Raw genomic sequence first — 17,698 nt, 5'->3', positions numbered from 1 at the left:
CCACACCCCCAACTACTTCCAAGGGAAGGCTTCAGTAACAGGAGTATGGGTTGCATGTGACAGGTCCCCACAGGCTCCTGTGTTTGAACACTTCTCCATAGCTGGTGGTGCCATCAGGAGGTTGTAGAACCTTTACGAAATGGCTCCTAGCTGCCAGACACAGACCACTAGGGCTGGGCCTTCAGGATTCTAGCCTAGCACCAATTCTAGTCCAGCTCTCTACCCCTTGATCCGCTACAGTATGAGCAAGCAAGCCCCTGCCGCCATGGACCAAGCTGCTCTGCCACACTATCCCTCCTGTGGCAGGCTGCACCCTCTCATACCAGAGGCCAAAGCACACCCCTCCTCCCTTAGGTTGCTTCTGTGGGGCTGCCAGGACACAGTGCAGGAAAACTGCATAGCTTCTGCCTCCCCAACCCATGGCCTCCCTCCTGTGGGGCCATCTTGCCATAACTACCATGGTCAGCAGAAGATGCAGCTTTACCCTGTTTGTGGTGTCTCAGCCCAGTTGGTGTGCCTGGTGCATGCTTGGAGAACCAGCAGTGAACACACCCGACCTTCTCCCGAGATGCCTCCTCTGCAGCTGGAAACCAGCCTCTCACTCTGAGGCCCACAGCCTGGGGCCCTGGCAGCAGCACACAGGGTGCATCTCTTCCCCACAAGCCAGACAGCCTACACCTTGGGAAAGGAGCCAAAGCCAACACCTAATTCCTGCCATACCAGGGCAAAATACAGCAAAACAAAAACCAGATATGCTACCATACCCTGGCCCGGGAGGAGCTGGTGCTCTTTTATTTTCAAAAAGTTTAATAAGCCATAAAATAAAATCCCTGATGAGAACAGAGTGCTTTAGGATTGCCCTGGCAGAGGGTGAATAGAAACCACCATTGCCACACCTAAAACCCTGCGGAGGAAAAAGGGCCCAGGCATCAGAGCCCTCACAGCTGCTTCATTTCCCCCCTTCCTCCCCCAAAGTTAACTAGACCTGAACAAAGGTCACATTTCTTCAGAGCCGACAAGCTGGCCTGCCCAAAGCTGGACAGGAAAGATGAAGCCAGCTTGGTTAAACACAAGGCAGTGCTGATCCTAAAGGACCCCTACCGTCCACCCCAATCCCATCATGAACAGAGCCACTGGAATTCCAGATACATAGCCCCAGTATGATGGGATGACATGTAGCCCCTGTTACTTATAGGTGAGAGCTTGAAGCCAAGGAGCCTGGCAAACGGGCATGTGCCTCTAGTCCCAGCCTTAGCTTATGTAGTCAAGCAAGAGCTAAAGGCTCAGAGAAGCTCCAAGGCCTGCTGCTGAGGCAGACTGCTTGGTCTGAAATAGATCCAACAGACTTTAGAAACATAGACAGTGGCTTGGGTTTCTCATCCATGGATCCTGTGCCAACTGCTAAAGGCCAACCATACAGTCCCCAAATTGCAGACAAGGCCTCCACAGAGACCATAAGACCATCAGAGGTTTTCCATCCACACTAAGAGAGCCTCCCAGCATCAGCAGCCCACCCTTCACAAACTGTCCCTTTAAATGTCCAGAAGGCTGAGAGTCACGGCATAGGCTCTCATGAAACCAGGCCTGGGAGCAGCCAAGTAGCCAAGACATCATGGCCATGCAGAACCTACAGATAATCTACAGACAACCTTCTCTGGGGTTTCTATTTCCCACTCTCTACTAGAATTGGCACACTCCCCGATGCTGATACTAAGACCTCCTAAGCTAAGAACTGGGCAGGAAGGAGTGGCACCAGGAAGTCCCTGCCACCAGTTCTGGCAAATTTTCCTCCTCTTAGGATGCATATCACACCTGCCCACTGTCCCCACAAGGGAATGGACCCAGCTGTTCACCTGTGGCATCTCCAACAGGCACCTGCTTAATCAACTGCTGGCAAGTAATACTTCCTTAGTGGGATGTGCGCCAGAGACCTCAAGAAACATCAGTAGGGGCCAGAGGAAAGAGCCCACAGAGAGGACAGAGGAGGGTAAACACACTACGAAAGGTTCCAAATGAGCTTGGTGGAGGAGAGGCTATAGGCTGAATGACCCAGGAAACTCCTGTGCGGGTGGGGGAAGGCACTTAAACTGTCCAAATGCAATGCTGGGGTTCATGCATAACGTAAAGAGAGAAGGATGTGACTGGCAGGGACAATGACTCAAGAGGAAGCAAAAGGACAGTTTCAGAAATGGATCTCTTTCCATCAACACACCCTTCTATCTTAATGGAGGAAATGTATGTTTGTATCGCTCTTGGCTCCTTTACACATTTAATCATCTGTGTGCACACAGCATGGAAATCAGAGGACAACTGTCAGCAGTCTCTCCTCTCACCATGGGAGTCCCAGGACTAAACTAAGGGCATCAGCTGTCGGGGCTCATATAAGACTGGCCAGCCCCCTTAGGCTCACATTTGAATGCTCGGTCACCAGGGAGTGGAACTCTTTGAAAGGTTTAGAAGGATCGGGAGGTGTGGCTTTGTTGGAGGAAGTGTGTCACTGGGGGTGGGTTTTGTGGTCTCAAAAGCTCATGCTGGGCTCAGGCTCTGTCCGGAGGGTCAGGATGTAGCTCCTAGCTACTTCTCCAGCCCACTGTCTGCTGCCATGCTTCCCACCATGATGACAACCGTAAGCCAGCCCCCATTAAATGCTTTCTTTTGTAAGAGTTGCCTTGGTCATGGTCTCTTTACGGCAATAGAAAAGTCCAGAGGGACCACCTTACCAGTCCTCTATTGTTCCTAAATGAATCTGACATGGATAGATTACCCTTAGAGAAGTTGAATGGCCATGCATTCCCCATCCCACAGACATTTATGTGTTACACATGCTGCTCTCTGAACAACAGAAACACAAGACTACTACAACCAGCCCTCTCTCAAGGTCCCTAGTGAGGTTTAAGGTCAGCATCTCTACCTCCCCAGGAACAAGAGCCCTCTGTCTGATAAGAAGGTGCACCTCATATCCTAGATGCTCTGAAGGCTAAACTGCCAAGTCTCTCTGCTCTGAAGGGGAAAGTTCTGGGTGCGCTTTCACAATTGGAGGATGGGATAGAGAGCTCAGGAGCCTGTCTGGAACCCCAGAAGACCAGCAGCTCATTGTCCCCATCAAGTCTCCCAGGCCGGTGAGTTTAGGTTCCCCTCTAACACAGAAGCTCTGTGCTCTCCCTCTTAGCCAGGCACGCACTGGGGAGCACCAAATGGAAGCCCCTCAAAAGGGTCGTGAGGGTGTTGTCCTGGGCTGCAGAGCTGGTTCAGTGATTAAAGGACTTGCTGCACAAACATAAAAGCCAACGTCTGGATCTCCATAACCCACAGAAGGACTGGGTGGGCATGACAGCCTGCCTGCAATCCCAATCTCAGAAGGTAGAGACAGGGCAAGCTCTGAGTTTAATTGAGAGACCCTGCCTCCATGAAAATGGCAACTGAGGATGATTCCCAACACCATTAACTCTAGAGACCCATATACATGCATGCATACACACTTATGAAGACCCACATACACTCAAACATACATCCACACATGCATGCATATAACACGAACACGAGCACAAAGACATGGAAAAGGAAAAAAAAAAAAACTATAATCTGACAGCCACAAGTCCTGGAACTGGGCCAGGGTGGCTCGTTCAGAGGTCACCCAGAATCAGAAAGAGCAAAAATTGATAGGCTTCTGGGGCATGGAAGATGCTTGCCAATAGACGCTAATTGATGTACTGCGTAAACAGTTTCCTTTTCATCAACCTGTTTCCTTAACTCTTAACACAAGGATTTGGTCTAACCTTTTTCCACCTAGGGGTTGGTTGTCTGGGAGGCCTGGCTGCCCAGGTTCCAATCCTCTGCTGGGGGCTCTGACAGGAGCCACCTGCTCCAACCTCAGCTCCTTACATGTAACATGGGAAGAAGAGAGCACTGACTCAGAGGTCCGCAGATTCATGTGAGGCCATCCCTGACTTGGAGTGAGGATGCAACAGCTATTAGTACACTACTCAGTGCGCTTGGAGCTCCTGCAGTCAATACACTCATATTTGCAAATGAAGTCAGTCCCAACAACCAGCCCTTCCCATCTTCATTGGTGCCCTTTGGGTGAAGAGACCCACCAGACCCCACAGATTGGGTTAAGTCACAGCATGCACACACTGATGGCCTGGTGCATGGTCTCAGGCACACAGACTCAGGCGAACCCCAACATGCCAAGCAGCAGGTGTGGTCACTGCAACAGGACAGGGAGGACAAGCAGAGAGGAGTCAGGCCAGGGGCAGGGGCGGGACACATGCAGCCCATGAGAGCAATGGCGGATCCTTACCTCCCTGGCAGGACCTCTGACCACCAGGACTGTGTTCCCCCAAGAAGCTGGAGGCATGCTAGAGTAGAGAGCAGGACACAGAGCAATATGTACTGAGCAAGGCTGATAGGAGACAGGGCTGAAAAGGAGCCCCAAGGGAGAACGTTCAGTCAGAACACCCACAGTTCAGGTGGTTCCCAAGAGACCCCGAAGGCCGGAGCACCAGAAAGTGACTCCTTCCCAAGACCGGCCAGTGCCACGGGCACAGAGGAGGGGAGCAAGCAGGAGATAAAGACCAGTTCAGACTGGGCATTACTATGCGGGTACTTGCCCTCCAGCCCACCTGCCCAGGGAGAACAACGCCATAGGCTTTCTAGGATGATGTGGGCTCAGTAGGGAAAGAAAAACCTCAGGGTCCCTCCAGCCAGAGTCCAGGTCGTCCATAGATACTACAATTACTCCTATGAGGACCCAAAGCCCACAGAGGAGCGTGCCTGTGTCTGGACAGGGAGGGAACACTCATTTTCCAATGCCAGCATCACAGACTGGAGGTCCTGGTCCTCAATCCATCTGGGGAATTTTGTGCAAGGTACATTTCCTCTCTAGGCCTCAGTTTCCCCGTGTAGAACTACAGTAACATTTACTCTACCAGTGCCAGGCTCCAAATCCAATAGGAATACAGGTGGCTTTTCTAGACTTTTCTCTGAGGGTTGACTTTACTGGAACAGAGAGATGGTCAAACATCCCAGAATTTCATCAGCACTCTGGGAGGTAGGGATTTCACTACGACTAACAAACAGCAGGCCTTTCCCAGGGCACAAAGTGTGCCGTGTGTGTGTGTGTGTGTGTGTGTGTGTGTGTGTGTGTGTGTGTGTGTGTGAGTGTGTGAGAGAGAGAGAGAGATAGAGAGAGAGAGAGAGACAGGCTATATGTGTGTGTGAGGGGGATGAGAGAGTGTGTGAGAAAGTGTGTGTGGGTGTGTCCGTGACAGAGAAAGAGATGAGTGTGTGTGTGAGAGAGTGTGTGTGAGAGAGAGAGAGAGAGAGTGTGTGTATGTGAGAGAGTGTGTGTGTGAGAGAGAGTGTGTGTGTGTGAGAGAGAGAGAGTGTGTGTGTGTGAGAGAGAGAGAGTGTGTGTGTGAGAGAGAGAGAGAGAGAGAGAGAGAGAGAGAGAGAGAGAGAGAGAGAGAGAGAGAGAGAGAGAGAGAGAGAGAGAGAGAGAGAGAGAGAACACAGCTGGGAGCCAGTCCCCTTCATGAAACTCCTCTCACTGATCCTGGGCCTTTGCCCTGGGAGGGTTGAGAACTCCTGCAGGACAGGAAGCCCTTATCACTGGATCTCTGCAGCAGCAGCCCCTCTCTGCTCACAACAGGGGCCCCACACCTGGAGAGTGATAGACTCCAGCAGTGTCAGTTACTAGGGCAGGCCTGACAAGAACTGGCACACCCTGTAAGGTTCTTCTTGACCTGGTTACACAACTCAGCTGGTCATGAGAACCCTGGGAGGGCTGGTATGCAACCTCCTTTTACAAATAAGTCAACAGAAGCCAGGAAAGGTGAAGAGGCAATTTGCCCAAGGGCATCCAGTTTGATAACTAGTTCTCAACAAAGCCCAGGTTAAGAACCAGAGTTCACAGAATCCCTTGAGACCCAGGCTGTGTTCCCTGAACAGCAGTGTGTAGCCACGGCCTGGGGTTAACATCGGGTGCCACCTTGCAGGCCCACCGCCCAATGCCGCTGCCTGCTCTAGCACACCTGAGACCAGAGTGGACCAGCTGGGCAGTGAGGGAATCCAAACAGCTGTGCACAACTACCTTTGATGACAAACGCCTCTGCCAGCAGCCGCATCTGATACAGGGGCTTGTTCTCCATGGGTATGTCATCAATCCCAGCCCGTGCATACATGCTGATGGCGTCCCGGTATGAGCCCTCCACATAATGCAGCTTGCCCAGGATCAGCATGGCCTCACACATGTACTGTGGCTGCAAGGACAAAGATGCGTTAGCGGTCTCTGCTCCAAAGCTTCTACCATGCCATCCTACTGCCTAAGACCTTGCTCAGAGCTCTCCTTCCTCCTCCATGAAGTCCTCCATGATGCCTGTGCCCATGGCCTCCACAGCTGCTGAGTCCACTGTCTACACTGTGGCGTGTGTGTGTGTGTGTGTGTGTGTGTGTGTGTGTGTGTGTGTGTGTGTGTGTGGTGTGTTTTAGCTGAAATTAGGTGAAAAGCTTTAGAAAGAGTCCACAAGGACCCTGAAATTGGCACCTACACCCCTACAGCAGGACTTTTAGAAGGGGGACCAGCGACATTAGCAGACAGGACAGACAACAAGAGGTGAAGACCTGCTGGGTCACCATGCTCATTTTATCAGAAGTAGGGCTAAGTATGGAGCCTGGGAGACCCAAAATACCTAATCCAAACCCTGCTCTCTGGAGCGCTGTTTATATGCAAGTCTCCACCCACTCAGAGGACTCTCAGGGCCTCCTTAGGGGCTCAGCTGGTCTGCTTGGCCCTGGCTAAACTATCCTAGCAGGGGATGTCACTGTTAATTCAGCCAGTAGTGCTGACTGAGAGGGGCTAAGCTGGTCTGGCTGGCCAGGAGCCCTGAATGATAAGCTCTAGCCTTAGATGTGAGTCTATTCTATTCTGAAGATTTCCACCTCTTAAGAGTGCTTGCCTTGTGCACAGCAGGCCTTTTACACCAGGTTTGGGCCATTGCCCTTGGCACAAGGGCACTCTGAAAATTAAGTTCTGGTTCCAGGCCCTAACCTTCCCCACTGGCAGGAGGGTGATTTCCAGTCTGCAAGTGGGTAGGTAAGTCAAGGTATTTTTATCCCAGGGCATGCCTCCATCAGTCTAAGCATCATCCTCCCTCAGAGTCCAAGTAAGACACACAGGGTGAGGCAAAACCAAGCCCCTCACAAGCCAAATTCTCCATCCCCACTACTCTCTCTGATTTTGGAGAATTCTTTCATCGCCTTCACTCACTCAGAACCTTTCCCATGCCTGTCCACATCGTCATTTGTTCCCTCAGCCCCACCTCCTCCTGGAAGCCTCCCCAGCTCCCAGCCACGGAGAAGTGAAGAAAGGTATACAGAATAGAGAAAGCCCAGAGGCAAAAGGTAGTCAGGATAATTTAAGAAAAGCTGGCAAGAAACAAGCCAAGTTAAGGCCGGGCATTTATAAGAAAACATAAGCCTCCATGTGATTTATGTGGAAGCTAGATGGCGGGCCCCCAAAAAGAGCAAAACACCAAAAAGAGTTAAAAGAATAAAAACAAACAACACCTCATAATGTCTTGAGAAGGATCCTGTTCTGACTACAGTTAACTCTCAAAGGCTATTTTTTGTTTGTTGGTTTGTCTTGTTTTTGTTTTTAAGGACATTTGTTAGTTTCCCCAAAGGGACCACCCACTTCCTCAGTTAGGGTCACAGGTGATACATCCCCAGAGGGATCCAGCCCACAGGTCTTTGCCCTTCCACGTGCTGGTCTCAAGCTATAGGCTCATGTCCTCAGCACCCAGCCCCATCTTCCCTGTGGGTGAAGGAAAGAAAATAACAGCCAGGCCTTGCTTCCCATGTCAGGAAGCTAAGGACATTAGCAGGGCAAAGCTCTGAACTGACCCTGAGAGAAGAGCAAGATAAATACAGGCCATGGGCAGTGATTGCTGGAAAGGACATGATGTGTGGGTGTGGCTGCTGGTAGACCCCTGAGCACAAATGACAGCATCCTAAAATGAAATATTTACTACTGTAAAAGCTGCTCTTGATGGCAGGAAGTATGTCCATCCTGACCTCTGTTGTCAAGCTGTCTCTCTCTTATGGAGCAATGGTAACCATACAACCCCACTGCTGTATCGTAAGGGTTTTTTTTTTTTTTTTTTTTTTTTCCCTTCTGTTTTGTTTTGTTTTTGTCTTCACTAGGCAACACTGAAAGCCAGCTACCCTGACTGAATTTGAAGTGTTCTTGGACTGTTGACCTAAACAGTCAGAACCACAAATCCTGGACAAGTGGAAGGGTACTTGTAAGACTTCCTCAGCTTAGATTAAAGATCTCCCTGCTAAACAGATCTTTAGTTGCCTGTCCTGTCTCTGCTTCATGTCCCTATACCCTTCCAAAGATGCCCAATAGGAAAGAACGGACGAGAAAGCATTTCACTCTGAAAGTGAAGCCTGGAGAAGCCATCCTTCAATTAGTCCAAGTCTTGTGGTCATTGTATCTCTACTCTAGTTTTTTGCCAGGAGACAGCACCCAGAAGTAGTGGGTCCCATCAGAGCTACAGATGTCACAGCAGATACAGCCATATTTGCTACGTGACTGCCTCTCCCAGGTCACAGAAGCCCAGCTAACAGCATGTCATTGTAAAAAGTATCTGGGAAGCCTTGATAAATGCTTGCAGTTCCTGAGCCCAGTGGATAGAAGTTAGCATGGTGGCTAATATTCACTCATCTCCACAGACTTGGGCTAGCCAGGACTTCAAGGATCACCCAGATTGTAACATCAAGACGACAGGAGGAAGCACCTCAGGACTGCCCGCCCCGTCTCTATCAGAGGAATCCACCTGAGCATATCTGGTGCCTAGAGACCCCGGCCCCACCCTGACCTTTGGAGCAAGATAACCTGTAGACTCACCGGCAGCTTCCCATTGTTCAGGACGCTACTCAGGTGATCTTTGGCTTCGGTCAGCCTGTGCTCATTCTTCTCCAGCAAAGGGATAGAGTCTTTTATTTTGTCATGGTTATCCTTCAAACACTGCTCCAGGAGGGCCTCTGCTCGCAGCAATTTCCCGAAGTCATCTGAAAAACAGGACACATCCTTGAGTCCTCGAACGTGCACAGTGGTCCCTAACTGCCCCTACCCAGCAGGTGAATGGCTCTGTTCCAAGAAATAAGAAATGCATTTCCCATAAGCTTTGAGGACTGCAGGGAGTTCTAAGCCATGGAAGAGGGAACCTGTATGGTGTGTCTTAACAACACAGTTCGCTCTCCTAGTTTCTGAAGTCGAGTGCGATTGATTTGCCCCATCTTTAGTGACATTTGTATGGCTTGGGGTGACCTAGCAGCCAGAGCAATGAGTGAATGCAGGTCATTGAACATGTCCAGGACTTTATTTTCAAGAGTCCTCTCACACATAGGAGCTCACGTGCATACCTCATTACCTGGCAATTAGCTTTAGTGGTGCTTTCCCCCGACCACGATGAAATCCCAATCTTGTCACTACCACACTCCTGCCACCTATGACAAAGGGGCGGACACACAGACATACACAGACACACAGACATACACAGAGTCAGACACACACACACACACACACACTTCCCAGGGAGCCAGATGTCTGGTGTGCAGCTTAAAGTCCAACAGCCTAGGATGAGGAACTATTCAATGGAAGAGCCTAATAAATGCCTGTCTGGTGAATCAGATCCCAGATCTCAGGAGAGAACGCCAACGGATGCAGGGAGCTATGTCAATTCCATAGTGTGTCTAACAACATCCACTCTGACCAACCTCTTCACATTGCTTTCAGCTGCCACACTGGCTCTGTCCTGAGACTTCACTGCCTTTGCTCAATCTCCTGTAAAACACATCGCACCTGACCCAAACTTTAGCACACAGTCAGTCACATGAGGGTCGTTAGCATCACCAGACCCTTTGCTACCAACTTCAAGATTTTAAAAATTAACACTTTGAGAACTTGCCTATAAATGTGCCCCTTTCAAACTATCATCCAGTGCAAATGGAGCAAATGTTGAAGAAACTTCTATAAGGGACTACTTGGCAACACCCTACAGATGCCTTTGCACATGTAAAACAACCTATTCGTAACTCCTCACTCAACAGCATTTACACTAACAAAAAAAAAAAAAGTAGACAAAATGTAAGTCCACCAATGGAATTCTGTATGTGGCCTGCAGCCACAAAAAAAAAAAAAAAAAAAAAAAAAAGGAACGAGGAAGCGTAGTCTGTGCCACTGTGGAAGGGACCTCAAGTTAAACTGTTAACAAAGCAGAGTGAGGAACAGGCAGGCAGGCAAATCTCTTTTTAGTCTGAGGTCACCCTGGTCTACATAGCTAGTTCAAGACCAGCACGAGTTACATGGGTGAAGTCATGATAGTGACAGAACAGCATCAGATTTCTGCAAGTTCAAGGCCAATCAGGGCTACTTTGTGAGACCCTGCCCCATAAAAGAAAAAAGAAAAGAAAAAGGGAGTGCACACAACAATGCCGGTAGTCATAAGCCACTCACTGTACGTTGTTTCTCCATTCAAGTGACAGAAACACACACACACACACACACACACACACACACACACACACACACCAGAAAACCTTGAGAACAGGCTGGAGACACAGTGGGGCTTTCCACTCTTGGGGCACCTTTGGTAGGTTTGAACTTCGTGAGTATACTACCTACTCAAAAATTAAATTTAAATTTAAATCAACTAGGGCTGGAAGGCAACCTTCATTTCCAAATCTCAGCTTTGAGGCGCGGCGGAAGTCTAGCAAAGACGCACATTGCTCAGGGCTCTGCCCTGCTTTGTGAAAGTCACAGCAGGGTTCCAAGCAAGCTGTGTCCCTTCTCCGGGTGAGAGGGCCCCGCCCCTTAGCCCCAGGAGCGTCTCCACCCTCTGAAGCTTAACTCAGCACCTCCGCTCAGTGCCAGCTGCCTCTGCTACTCACCTAGCTGTCCCAGAGCTCCTGGCCCCTCATCTGGACACCTTTCACGACAAAAGAAACTTGCTTCTTCGCTCCCAGAACTGCCCCTCTCCACAAATGGGAGCACTCTCTAAAACTGCCCGCCCAGGGTGGTGTGCACCGGTGCAGGTCTTGGCTTATGACACCCCCTCCACGTGTTCGAAAACTGGAGTGCATGTGTAGAAACCAGACAAAGCACTGTTGAATTGACTGCATCAAATGATTATTTTAAAAAATCAGAAAGAAGGTGGAAAAACTGTGTATTTTTTTTTCTACGTTTTTATAGAGCCTTGTTTTTTGGGAAAGATCAGCGGAGATGAAACTTAACCAAAAACTACCCCCCTCCAAAGTGATGAGTGGTGCTCTAAACTCTGAGGGACTGCGTATTTGTCGTGATCCTACTAAGTGCCAGGCATTTTATCATATAGTTTTATTTAACCTGCATAGCCCTAGAAGGTAGGTAATAGTCCCCCATTGTAGTTCATGAAGCAGTTTTGTTAGGGTTGTAACCAACAGCACAACACAGGCAAACAAGAAGTCACTCCTGCATCTCAGAACAGAGATCATGATAACTTAAAACAAAAACAACAACATTTACTTAATATATGTGAGGGTGGTCTCATAGACTGGGGTGACCTTTGGCCATGTCTGGCTTGTGGAAGTCAGAGGACAACCTGTACGGAGTCCTTTGAGACTCACTTTTCACCACATATGTTCAAGGATAGAACCTAGGTCATCAGACTGGACAATAAGCACCTTTAGTCCCCGGAGCTAAAAAATAGTCTGTAATCTTCCATGATTAAACTGAAAGCTAGTAGTAAATCCCACAGCAGGGGCAAGCAGCTTGCACTTTACTACCCAGAGTCAGCGTTGTTTTTGTGTGTGATGCTAGGGGTTGATACTGAAGTAGCTTCTATCAGAGCTGTACCTCCAGCCCTTCTAGCTGTCTACTTTTGTTCCTCGGGGAGGGGTCCTCCCTCTCAGTTGCCTCCACCACCAAATCTGTTGGCTTAGCAGCTCCTCTCTCAGCGGAGGTCAGAATTCATTTTATTTCCTTTGCTCAATTCCTCGTCTCCTTGCTCCCTCCCCTTCTACCCATCCTACAGTTCTTCACTGATAATTCTACAAAACTAAAGGCACCTGGGAACCCCAGGTCCTCAGTTTTCAGCGTCAAGTGAGAGTTTGGGTGAATAAGCACACACCTGTCCTCCAAAGGCCAAACCTGCTCCCCGCTCAGGCCTGGGTCAGAGCATTCAGCTTCTCTTGTCAAGGTCATGAAGCTGGTTTCCTGACAGACCTATGGCAACCCCACCCCATGCTTGCCCTTAGCAGAGGCAAGAAAGCCTCATTGAGGGGTCACCACATCTCCCCTGACTGTTCTGAACACCTGTGATAGCTGCTCTCCACCCAGGCTTCTTGAGCTGTCAAGGGGCAGGTCCCAGGATGCCCTTTGGAAGCCAATGCCTCCTACCTGGCCCTCACATTTGGAAAACACATGTGCACATTTGCAGCTGGGAAGTGTGGGTCAAGGGAGCCCTCTCTCTCTCCACAGCCGACTGGCAAGGGAGTTTCTGTGGCTTCTACCCAAAGGCTTGCTGTGACTGGGGCCTTCTTCCATGATCAGCCTTGTGAGAGGAAGGAGAGAACACCTGCTCATACATTCACACTGCAGTTGTTTAAAACTTGAAGAAAAGAAAAATCATTCAGCTAAAAAAAAAAACCCCAAAACCAACAGATGGGGGTTTTGAGAGAAGGTAATGGTAGAGTGGTTATCTTTTTAATGCATACTGCATTAGTAAAGTGTGAGATAGCAATGAGCTGAGGAACCACAGTTCACCAGGATCATTAAGATGGCTCAGCAAGGAAAGGTGCTTGCTAACAAGTCTGACAAGCTGTGTTTGATCCCCAGGCCCCACATGGTGGGAGGAGAAAACTGACTCCTACAGACTGTCCTCTGACCTACACACACACACCAAATTAAAATGTAAGAGTGTTCATGAGTTCATAACCCCTGAAGCTGGATGCTAATAAGATGAGCTTCCTTCTTTTTTCTAAAAATATTTTGTAAATGTGTTTCATAATGAGGTGTTAACAAAATGAAAACATTGGATGGCTGTAGGACAGCTCAAGTAAAACTTGCTATTATGCCTGAGCTAGATCCCCAGACCCTAAATGGTGGAAGAAGGGATCTGGCTTCTGCATGAACGCTCTGCCTTCAAACACACCTGAATGAAGTCATGAAAAGAGTTGTTCCCAAAAACAAATCAATACCAGGGCGGCTTTGTTTTCACGGGACCAGACCTCAGGCCACAGGCGGTGCTCTGTAGTTCCTCTCCTAAGCTCACCAAAACGACACCGGATGTGAGTTTGAAGAACACACACAAAGGTTGGAGTACCTCCCCATCTCCCCACGGTGGGAGCAGCCTCCTGGGTCAGGAAAAAGGCTGGGGGGGGTATGGGGGGTGGGGGGTGTGCTCTGTTTCAGCTTCTGCACCTTCAGCCAGCCTGCCCAGGAGCCAGCACCCTCTTCCTCACCTCCTGGCATCTAGGTTCTGAGGCCACTCAGCCTCTACAGAAAGCTCTGGGACCTCTGGGGTTCAGCCACCCTCCCTTAGGACCTTCTGCCCTTTTCCACATAATGTTGCCATCAGGTCAGCAACTGAAAGAGTCTGGCAGGGCAGGTGAAGTGTTTTTTTGTTTGGTTTTTGGTTTTCAAGACAGGGTCTCACTATGTAGCCCAGGCTGGCCTGAAACTCATAGAGATCCTTCTGTCTCTGCCTTCTTCCCAGTGCTGAGAATAAAGATGTATGTCATTACAACCACAAAATAAATAGATAAATAAACAATACAAAGATCATCCTAGACGGGCATTGGTGGCACAAGCCCTTTGATCCCAGTACTCAGGAGTTCGAGGCCAGCCTAGTCTACAGAGCTAGTTCCAGGACAGGCTCCCAAAGCAATACAGAGAAACCCTGTCTCGAAAAACCAAAAAAGATCATCCTTCCTATGCAGTTAGGGGGATTAACACCAACATTATTCTTCCCCCTAAATAGGGCCCCATTCTCTTGAGCAGCTAAGAAATCCACAGAAAGAGAATGGAAATAGCAGTCAATCCAAAGATGTTCTTGCTCTTTGTTTTTTCCTTCCTCTGGTTGGTGCCCGCATGTATGTATGTGCACACATGTGCACAGGTTGGGACAGAGCTGAGGAGAGGCCATGTGTCTTTACTGGTCAGTCTCTCCGTTTATACTGGTCAGTTCTAGCTTCAGGTCCCAACTCCACCACTAATGCCAGCTTCCTGGTGAAGACTCATGCATAAACAGGCTCTACCAATGTGCACATTATGTGACCTCTTCCCTTTGGTGTCCCCACATTAAAGATGGTGGAGAAAACCCCTAACTTTAGGGTAATTAGTAAGAGTTTAACTGTATCTATTTCCCAAAGGGGTTCTGTAGAAGGTAATCTGGTTAGGTTTAGAAAATGTGGTACTTTGCCTTCATTTCACATTGGGCAAGCACATTAAGAATCTGGTAAGTATTCAAAGTTGCTCCTGGTTACCGTCGGTGCTGAGCAGATGCTGAGCATCAAACCCATGGACTCCACCACTCAGCTCCAACCTCTTAGGTGTGTGTGTGTGTGTGTGTGTGTGTGTGTGTGTGTGTGTGTGTGAAAATATTTCACCAAGACACAGCCCAGAGACATCAAACTGCCCTCTGCCTTTGTCTCCCAGGTGGTGGGACTACAGACATGTCCAGAGGTCCTGCTGTCTGATTTTAAAGTTCATCTTTGAATCCATTATTCCCTTCCCTTCTTGGCTCCTTAGTCTTTTTCCTCCTGGGACAATGATTAGCCCAGTGCTGAGCCTCCTCCCTTGGAATGGCTAAAGCAGCACTCCTCCGAGGCCCTGCTTCCTGTCTGTCTGGGTCCAGCACCTTGCTTGGTGGAGCTCAGCCTCACTCAGATTCCCACACCTTACTACCCGTGGGCATCAATTCTTAGTTCCCCCCCCCCTCACCAGCCCCACCAGAAGGGATTCTGCAATTTTCCTGCTGGGCCCTGGAAGAGGGAAGGACTGACAGGCTCCCCCATGGGCGTGCTCAGACAGCTTGTATCCCTGCATGCTGCACTTTCCTTGCTCTTCCCAAACATCACGCAGGACTGCTGCAAGATCTGCAGCTTCTCTGAAGCTCGCTGCCCTTCCTCTGAGCTCTACAGTCCAATCCATAACTGCGCACCATCCTGCCCGCTACCCACTCTGGGCACTCTGCAAGGGTGGAAAGTTTGTTCTAGGCATCTTTGAGAACACAGCACAAACGAAAAGATGTACTCAAGATCCCGGGTTCAGATTTCACAACTTCCTAGCTGGATGATGAAATTATTTACCTATAGAGTACGGCAAATAGGAACAGTTGTGAGGAGTGATAGCTTGATTAAAGTCCCGAGGACTCGTCTGACACAGTAAGCAATGGCATAGGCTATTTCTGTTATTATAATCATTCCATCTCTCCTACAGAGGCGTCCTGGGCTGGGTGGTGTTGGGAAACTCTTTACATCCAGGCTTCTTTCAGAAAAAGTAGGTGTGTACACGCGGGGAGGCGACGCGCGGAGGCGGCGGGGGAGGGGGGTGCTCTGAACCGCTCTCAAGGCAAGTACAAGGCACCCGAAACAGGATCTGGGGCTGGAGACTGGGCGGGGTGCTTTCCCGCCCCAGCACGAGAGAGAGCCCAGCCCAGCTAAACCAGCCCTACTACCAAAGCCCCTGCCAGGGCTGGAGAGGGCCAGTGTCCGCCACTGGAGAAGAAACTGAGGATCGCAGGCTTCTCCCCGGACCTACCCTCGCGCTCAACAAGCCTCGGTCAAAGTCTGCTGTGGACAGAGCTCAGTTCTCTATTTGAGGGGAAAATAAGAGAAGACACAGAGGAACAAACTCAGCATGAGGGAGTGTAGGCAGTTTAGGGTGGCAAGAGTCCCGTCCAATGCACTTCTGTGATGCCTCCAGGTTACCGTAGGGTTACCTACGAAACCTTAAAGGGCTGAGAGCACAAGCTTTTTTTCTCTCTTCTTTCCAAACACCCAATCTGCATGCCATTTCTCTCTCTCTCATCTGGGCAGAAGGCTTTCCTAACTGCTTGGTCTGCGGGAGGGTAGCGCTCGAGACAGTCGGTCGAGCAGCAGCAGCGCTTCCTGGAGGAGGCCGTGCCCTTCGCGCGCTCGCAGCCGGCGAACCTGCCCAGCTTCCTTCACTCACCGGTGTCCAGAGAAATGAACCTGCCGCTCGGGCTGCTTCGCCGGTTGCTACTGCCGCCGCCGGAAATGCCCAGCGTCTGCAGATGCCGAACCAGCTCGAACATGCGGTCCCAGTGGCCCTCGGCGCGGCAGCGCTCCATCTCGCTCTCCATCTTCAGGTGGGAGCCGTGTGCGCCCTTCGCAGCCATCTTCGTGCGGGAGCTGTCATGGGAGGTGCGGCGGAGAAGTGGAGACCAGGCCGGGGGCGGCGTCCAGGCTGGGGCACACTCTCCGGCAGGGTTGACTGGAGTGCAGACGGCATCCGGGGCCCCGGTGGCAGCGGGGCCCCGGGTGGCGGCCGGGGGTCCGCAGCAGCAGCAGCAGCGGCGGCAGCGCCCAATGCACCGCCCCGAGCTTCTGGACTGGGACTGCGACTGCGGGACCCCAAAGAATCCAAAAGCAGCCTCCGCCGCTGCTGCAGCAGCTCCTGCCGCCGCCGCCGCCGCCGCTGCTGCAGCTGCTGCCACAGCCCCCGCCCGGGACCTGGGCGTCGCCAGCTGCGAAGCCTCCCGGGACCGCGGCTCCACCCCCGAGTGGGCGTGGCTATTCCCCGCCGGGCCAGGCGCGCAGGCGGTCGGCGAGGCCACAGCAGCCAGGCGCGCGCCGGGCGATCGCGGCCCGCCCTCCGCCGGCCCCCCGCCGCTGTCTGGCTGCTCACTTTAATGCTGCGGGGAGCCCGGGCGCCCGGGGGCGCCTCGCTCCCCGTTCCCTCCCCCCATCCCGTAGGGACTCTCGGCCTGGGCTTCTCCGCCCGGACCGCCCGGCTTTGTGTGCTGGCCCCGTCACCGCCGCTGCCTGCCGCACGTCACAAATCCCAGGAGCGACCGACAGGACAGCCCGGGTCCCGAGCTCCTGGGGATCCCAGCTTGCCCGATGCAACGCGCTGCGCCCACGGGGCTGGGAACAAACCGGCCGGGCCAAGTACCTAGGCTATTCGGACGCGCCTGGCTTGGAGAAGGCTTGTGTTTAACTGCCGGACTCCTCTTTCCATTGGAGGACTTCCTACTGTAGGTGGCTGGATTTAGGTTGTTGCTTTTTTTTTTTTTTTTTTTTTTTTTTGAGACAGGGTTTTTCTCTGTAGTTTTGCAGCTTGTCCTGGAATTGACTTTGTAGACCAGGCTGACCTCGAACTCACAAGAGAGGTTCCTGCCTCTGCCTCCCAAGTGCTGGGATTAAAGTCATGCACCACCACCACGGTCCGGCTGCTCCGGGTTCTTAAACACGGATCCCAACAGTAACTGCTACTTCATTTTGGCGTCTAGAAACTGATCAGAGCTCCAGGTAGCGCCTACTCAGCTCAGCTAGACTCTAAGGCGAGCAGTGCCCACAAGTTCAAAGGACTTGGGGCGGGGCTTGGAGGGAGGGGCCAGGACTATGCAGGCCAGATAGCGAGCTTGCATCTTCACTTTTCGCTCGGTGAGACTGGAGCCGTTAGTCCTTC

General features: G+C 51.0%; 1 protein-coding gene across 2 annotated transcripts in view; it reads right to left on the bottom strand.

The window, feature by feature from the left end:
- Ttc7a (tetratricopeptide repeat domain 7A) overlaps positions 1 to 16,606 on the bottom strand; it is a 103,938-nt gene extending 87,332 nt beyond the window's left edge. The window contains exons 1-3 of one of the 2 annotated variants that reach the window (XM_051175222.1): positions 16,220 to 16,606; positions 8,912 to 9,075; positions 6,092 to 6,260 (exon numbers count right to left, since the gene is read on the bottom strand). In XM_051175222.1, coding sequence (XP_051031179.1) covers positions 6,092 to 6,260; positions 8,912 to 9,075; positions 16,220 to 16,406 — 520 coding nt within the window. In that variant the 5' untranslated portion in view covers positions 16,407 to 16,606. Of the gene's footprint in view, positions 1 to 4,300; positions 4,359 to 6,091; positions 6,261 to 8,911; positions 9,076 to 16,219 lie in introns of those variants that run through there. The other variant, XM_051175223.1, reaches the window with a different exon arrangement.
- Positions 16,607 to 17,698: the final 1,092 nt, after the last annotated feature.

The sequence above is a fragment of the Phodopus roborovskii genome, unplaced genomic scaffold, assembly GCF_943737965.1.
Source record: "Phodopus roborovskii unplaced genomic scaffold, PHOROB, whole genome shotgun sequence".
Lineage (NCBI taxonomy): Eukaryota > Metazoa > Chordata > Mammalia > Rodentia > Cricetidae > Phodopus > Phodopus roborovskii.
The sequence above is the reverse complement of the archived record's forward strand: the minus strand, read 5'-3'. Positions and strand labels throughout refer to the sequence as shown.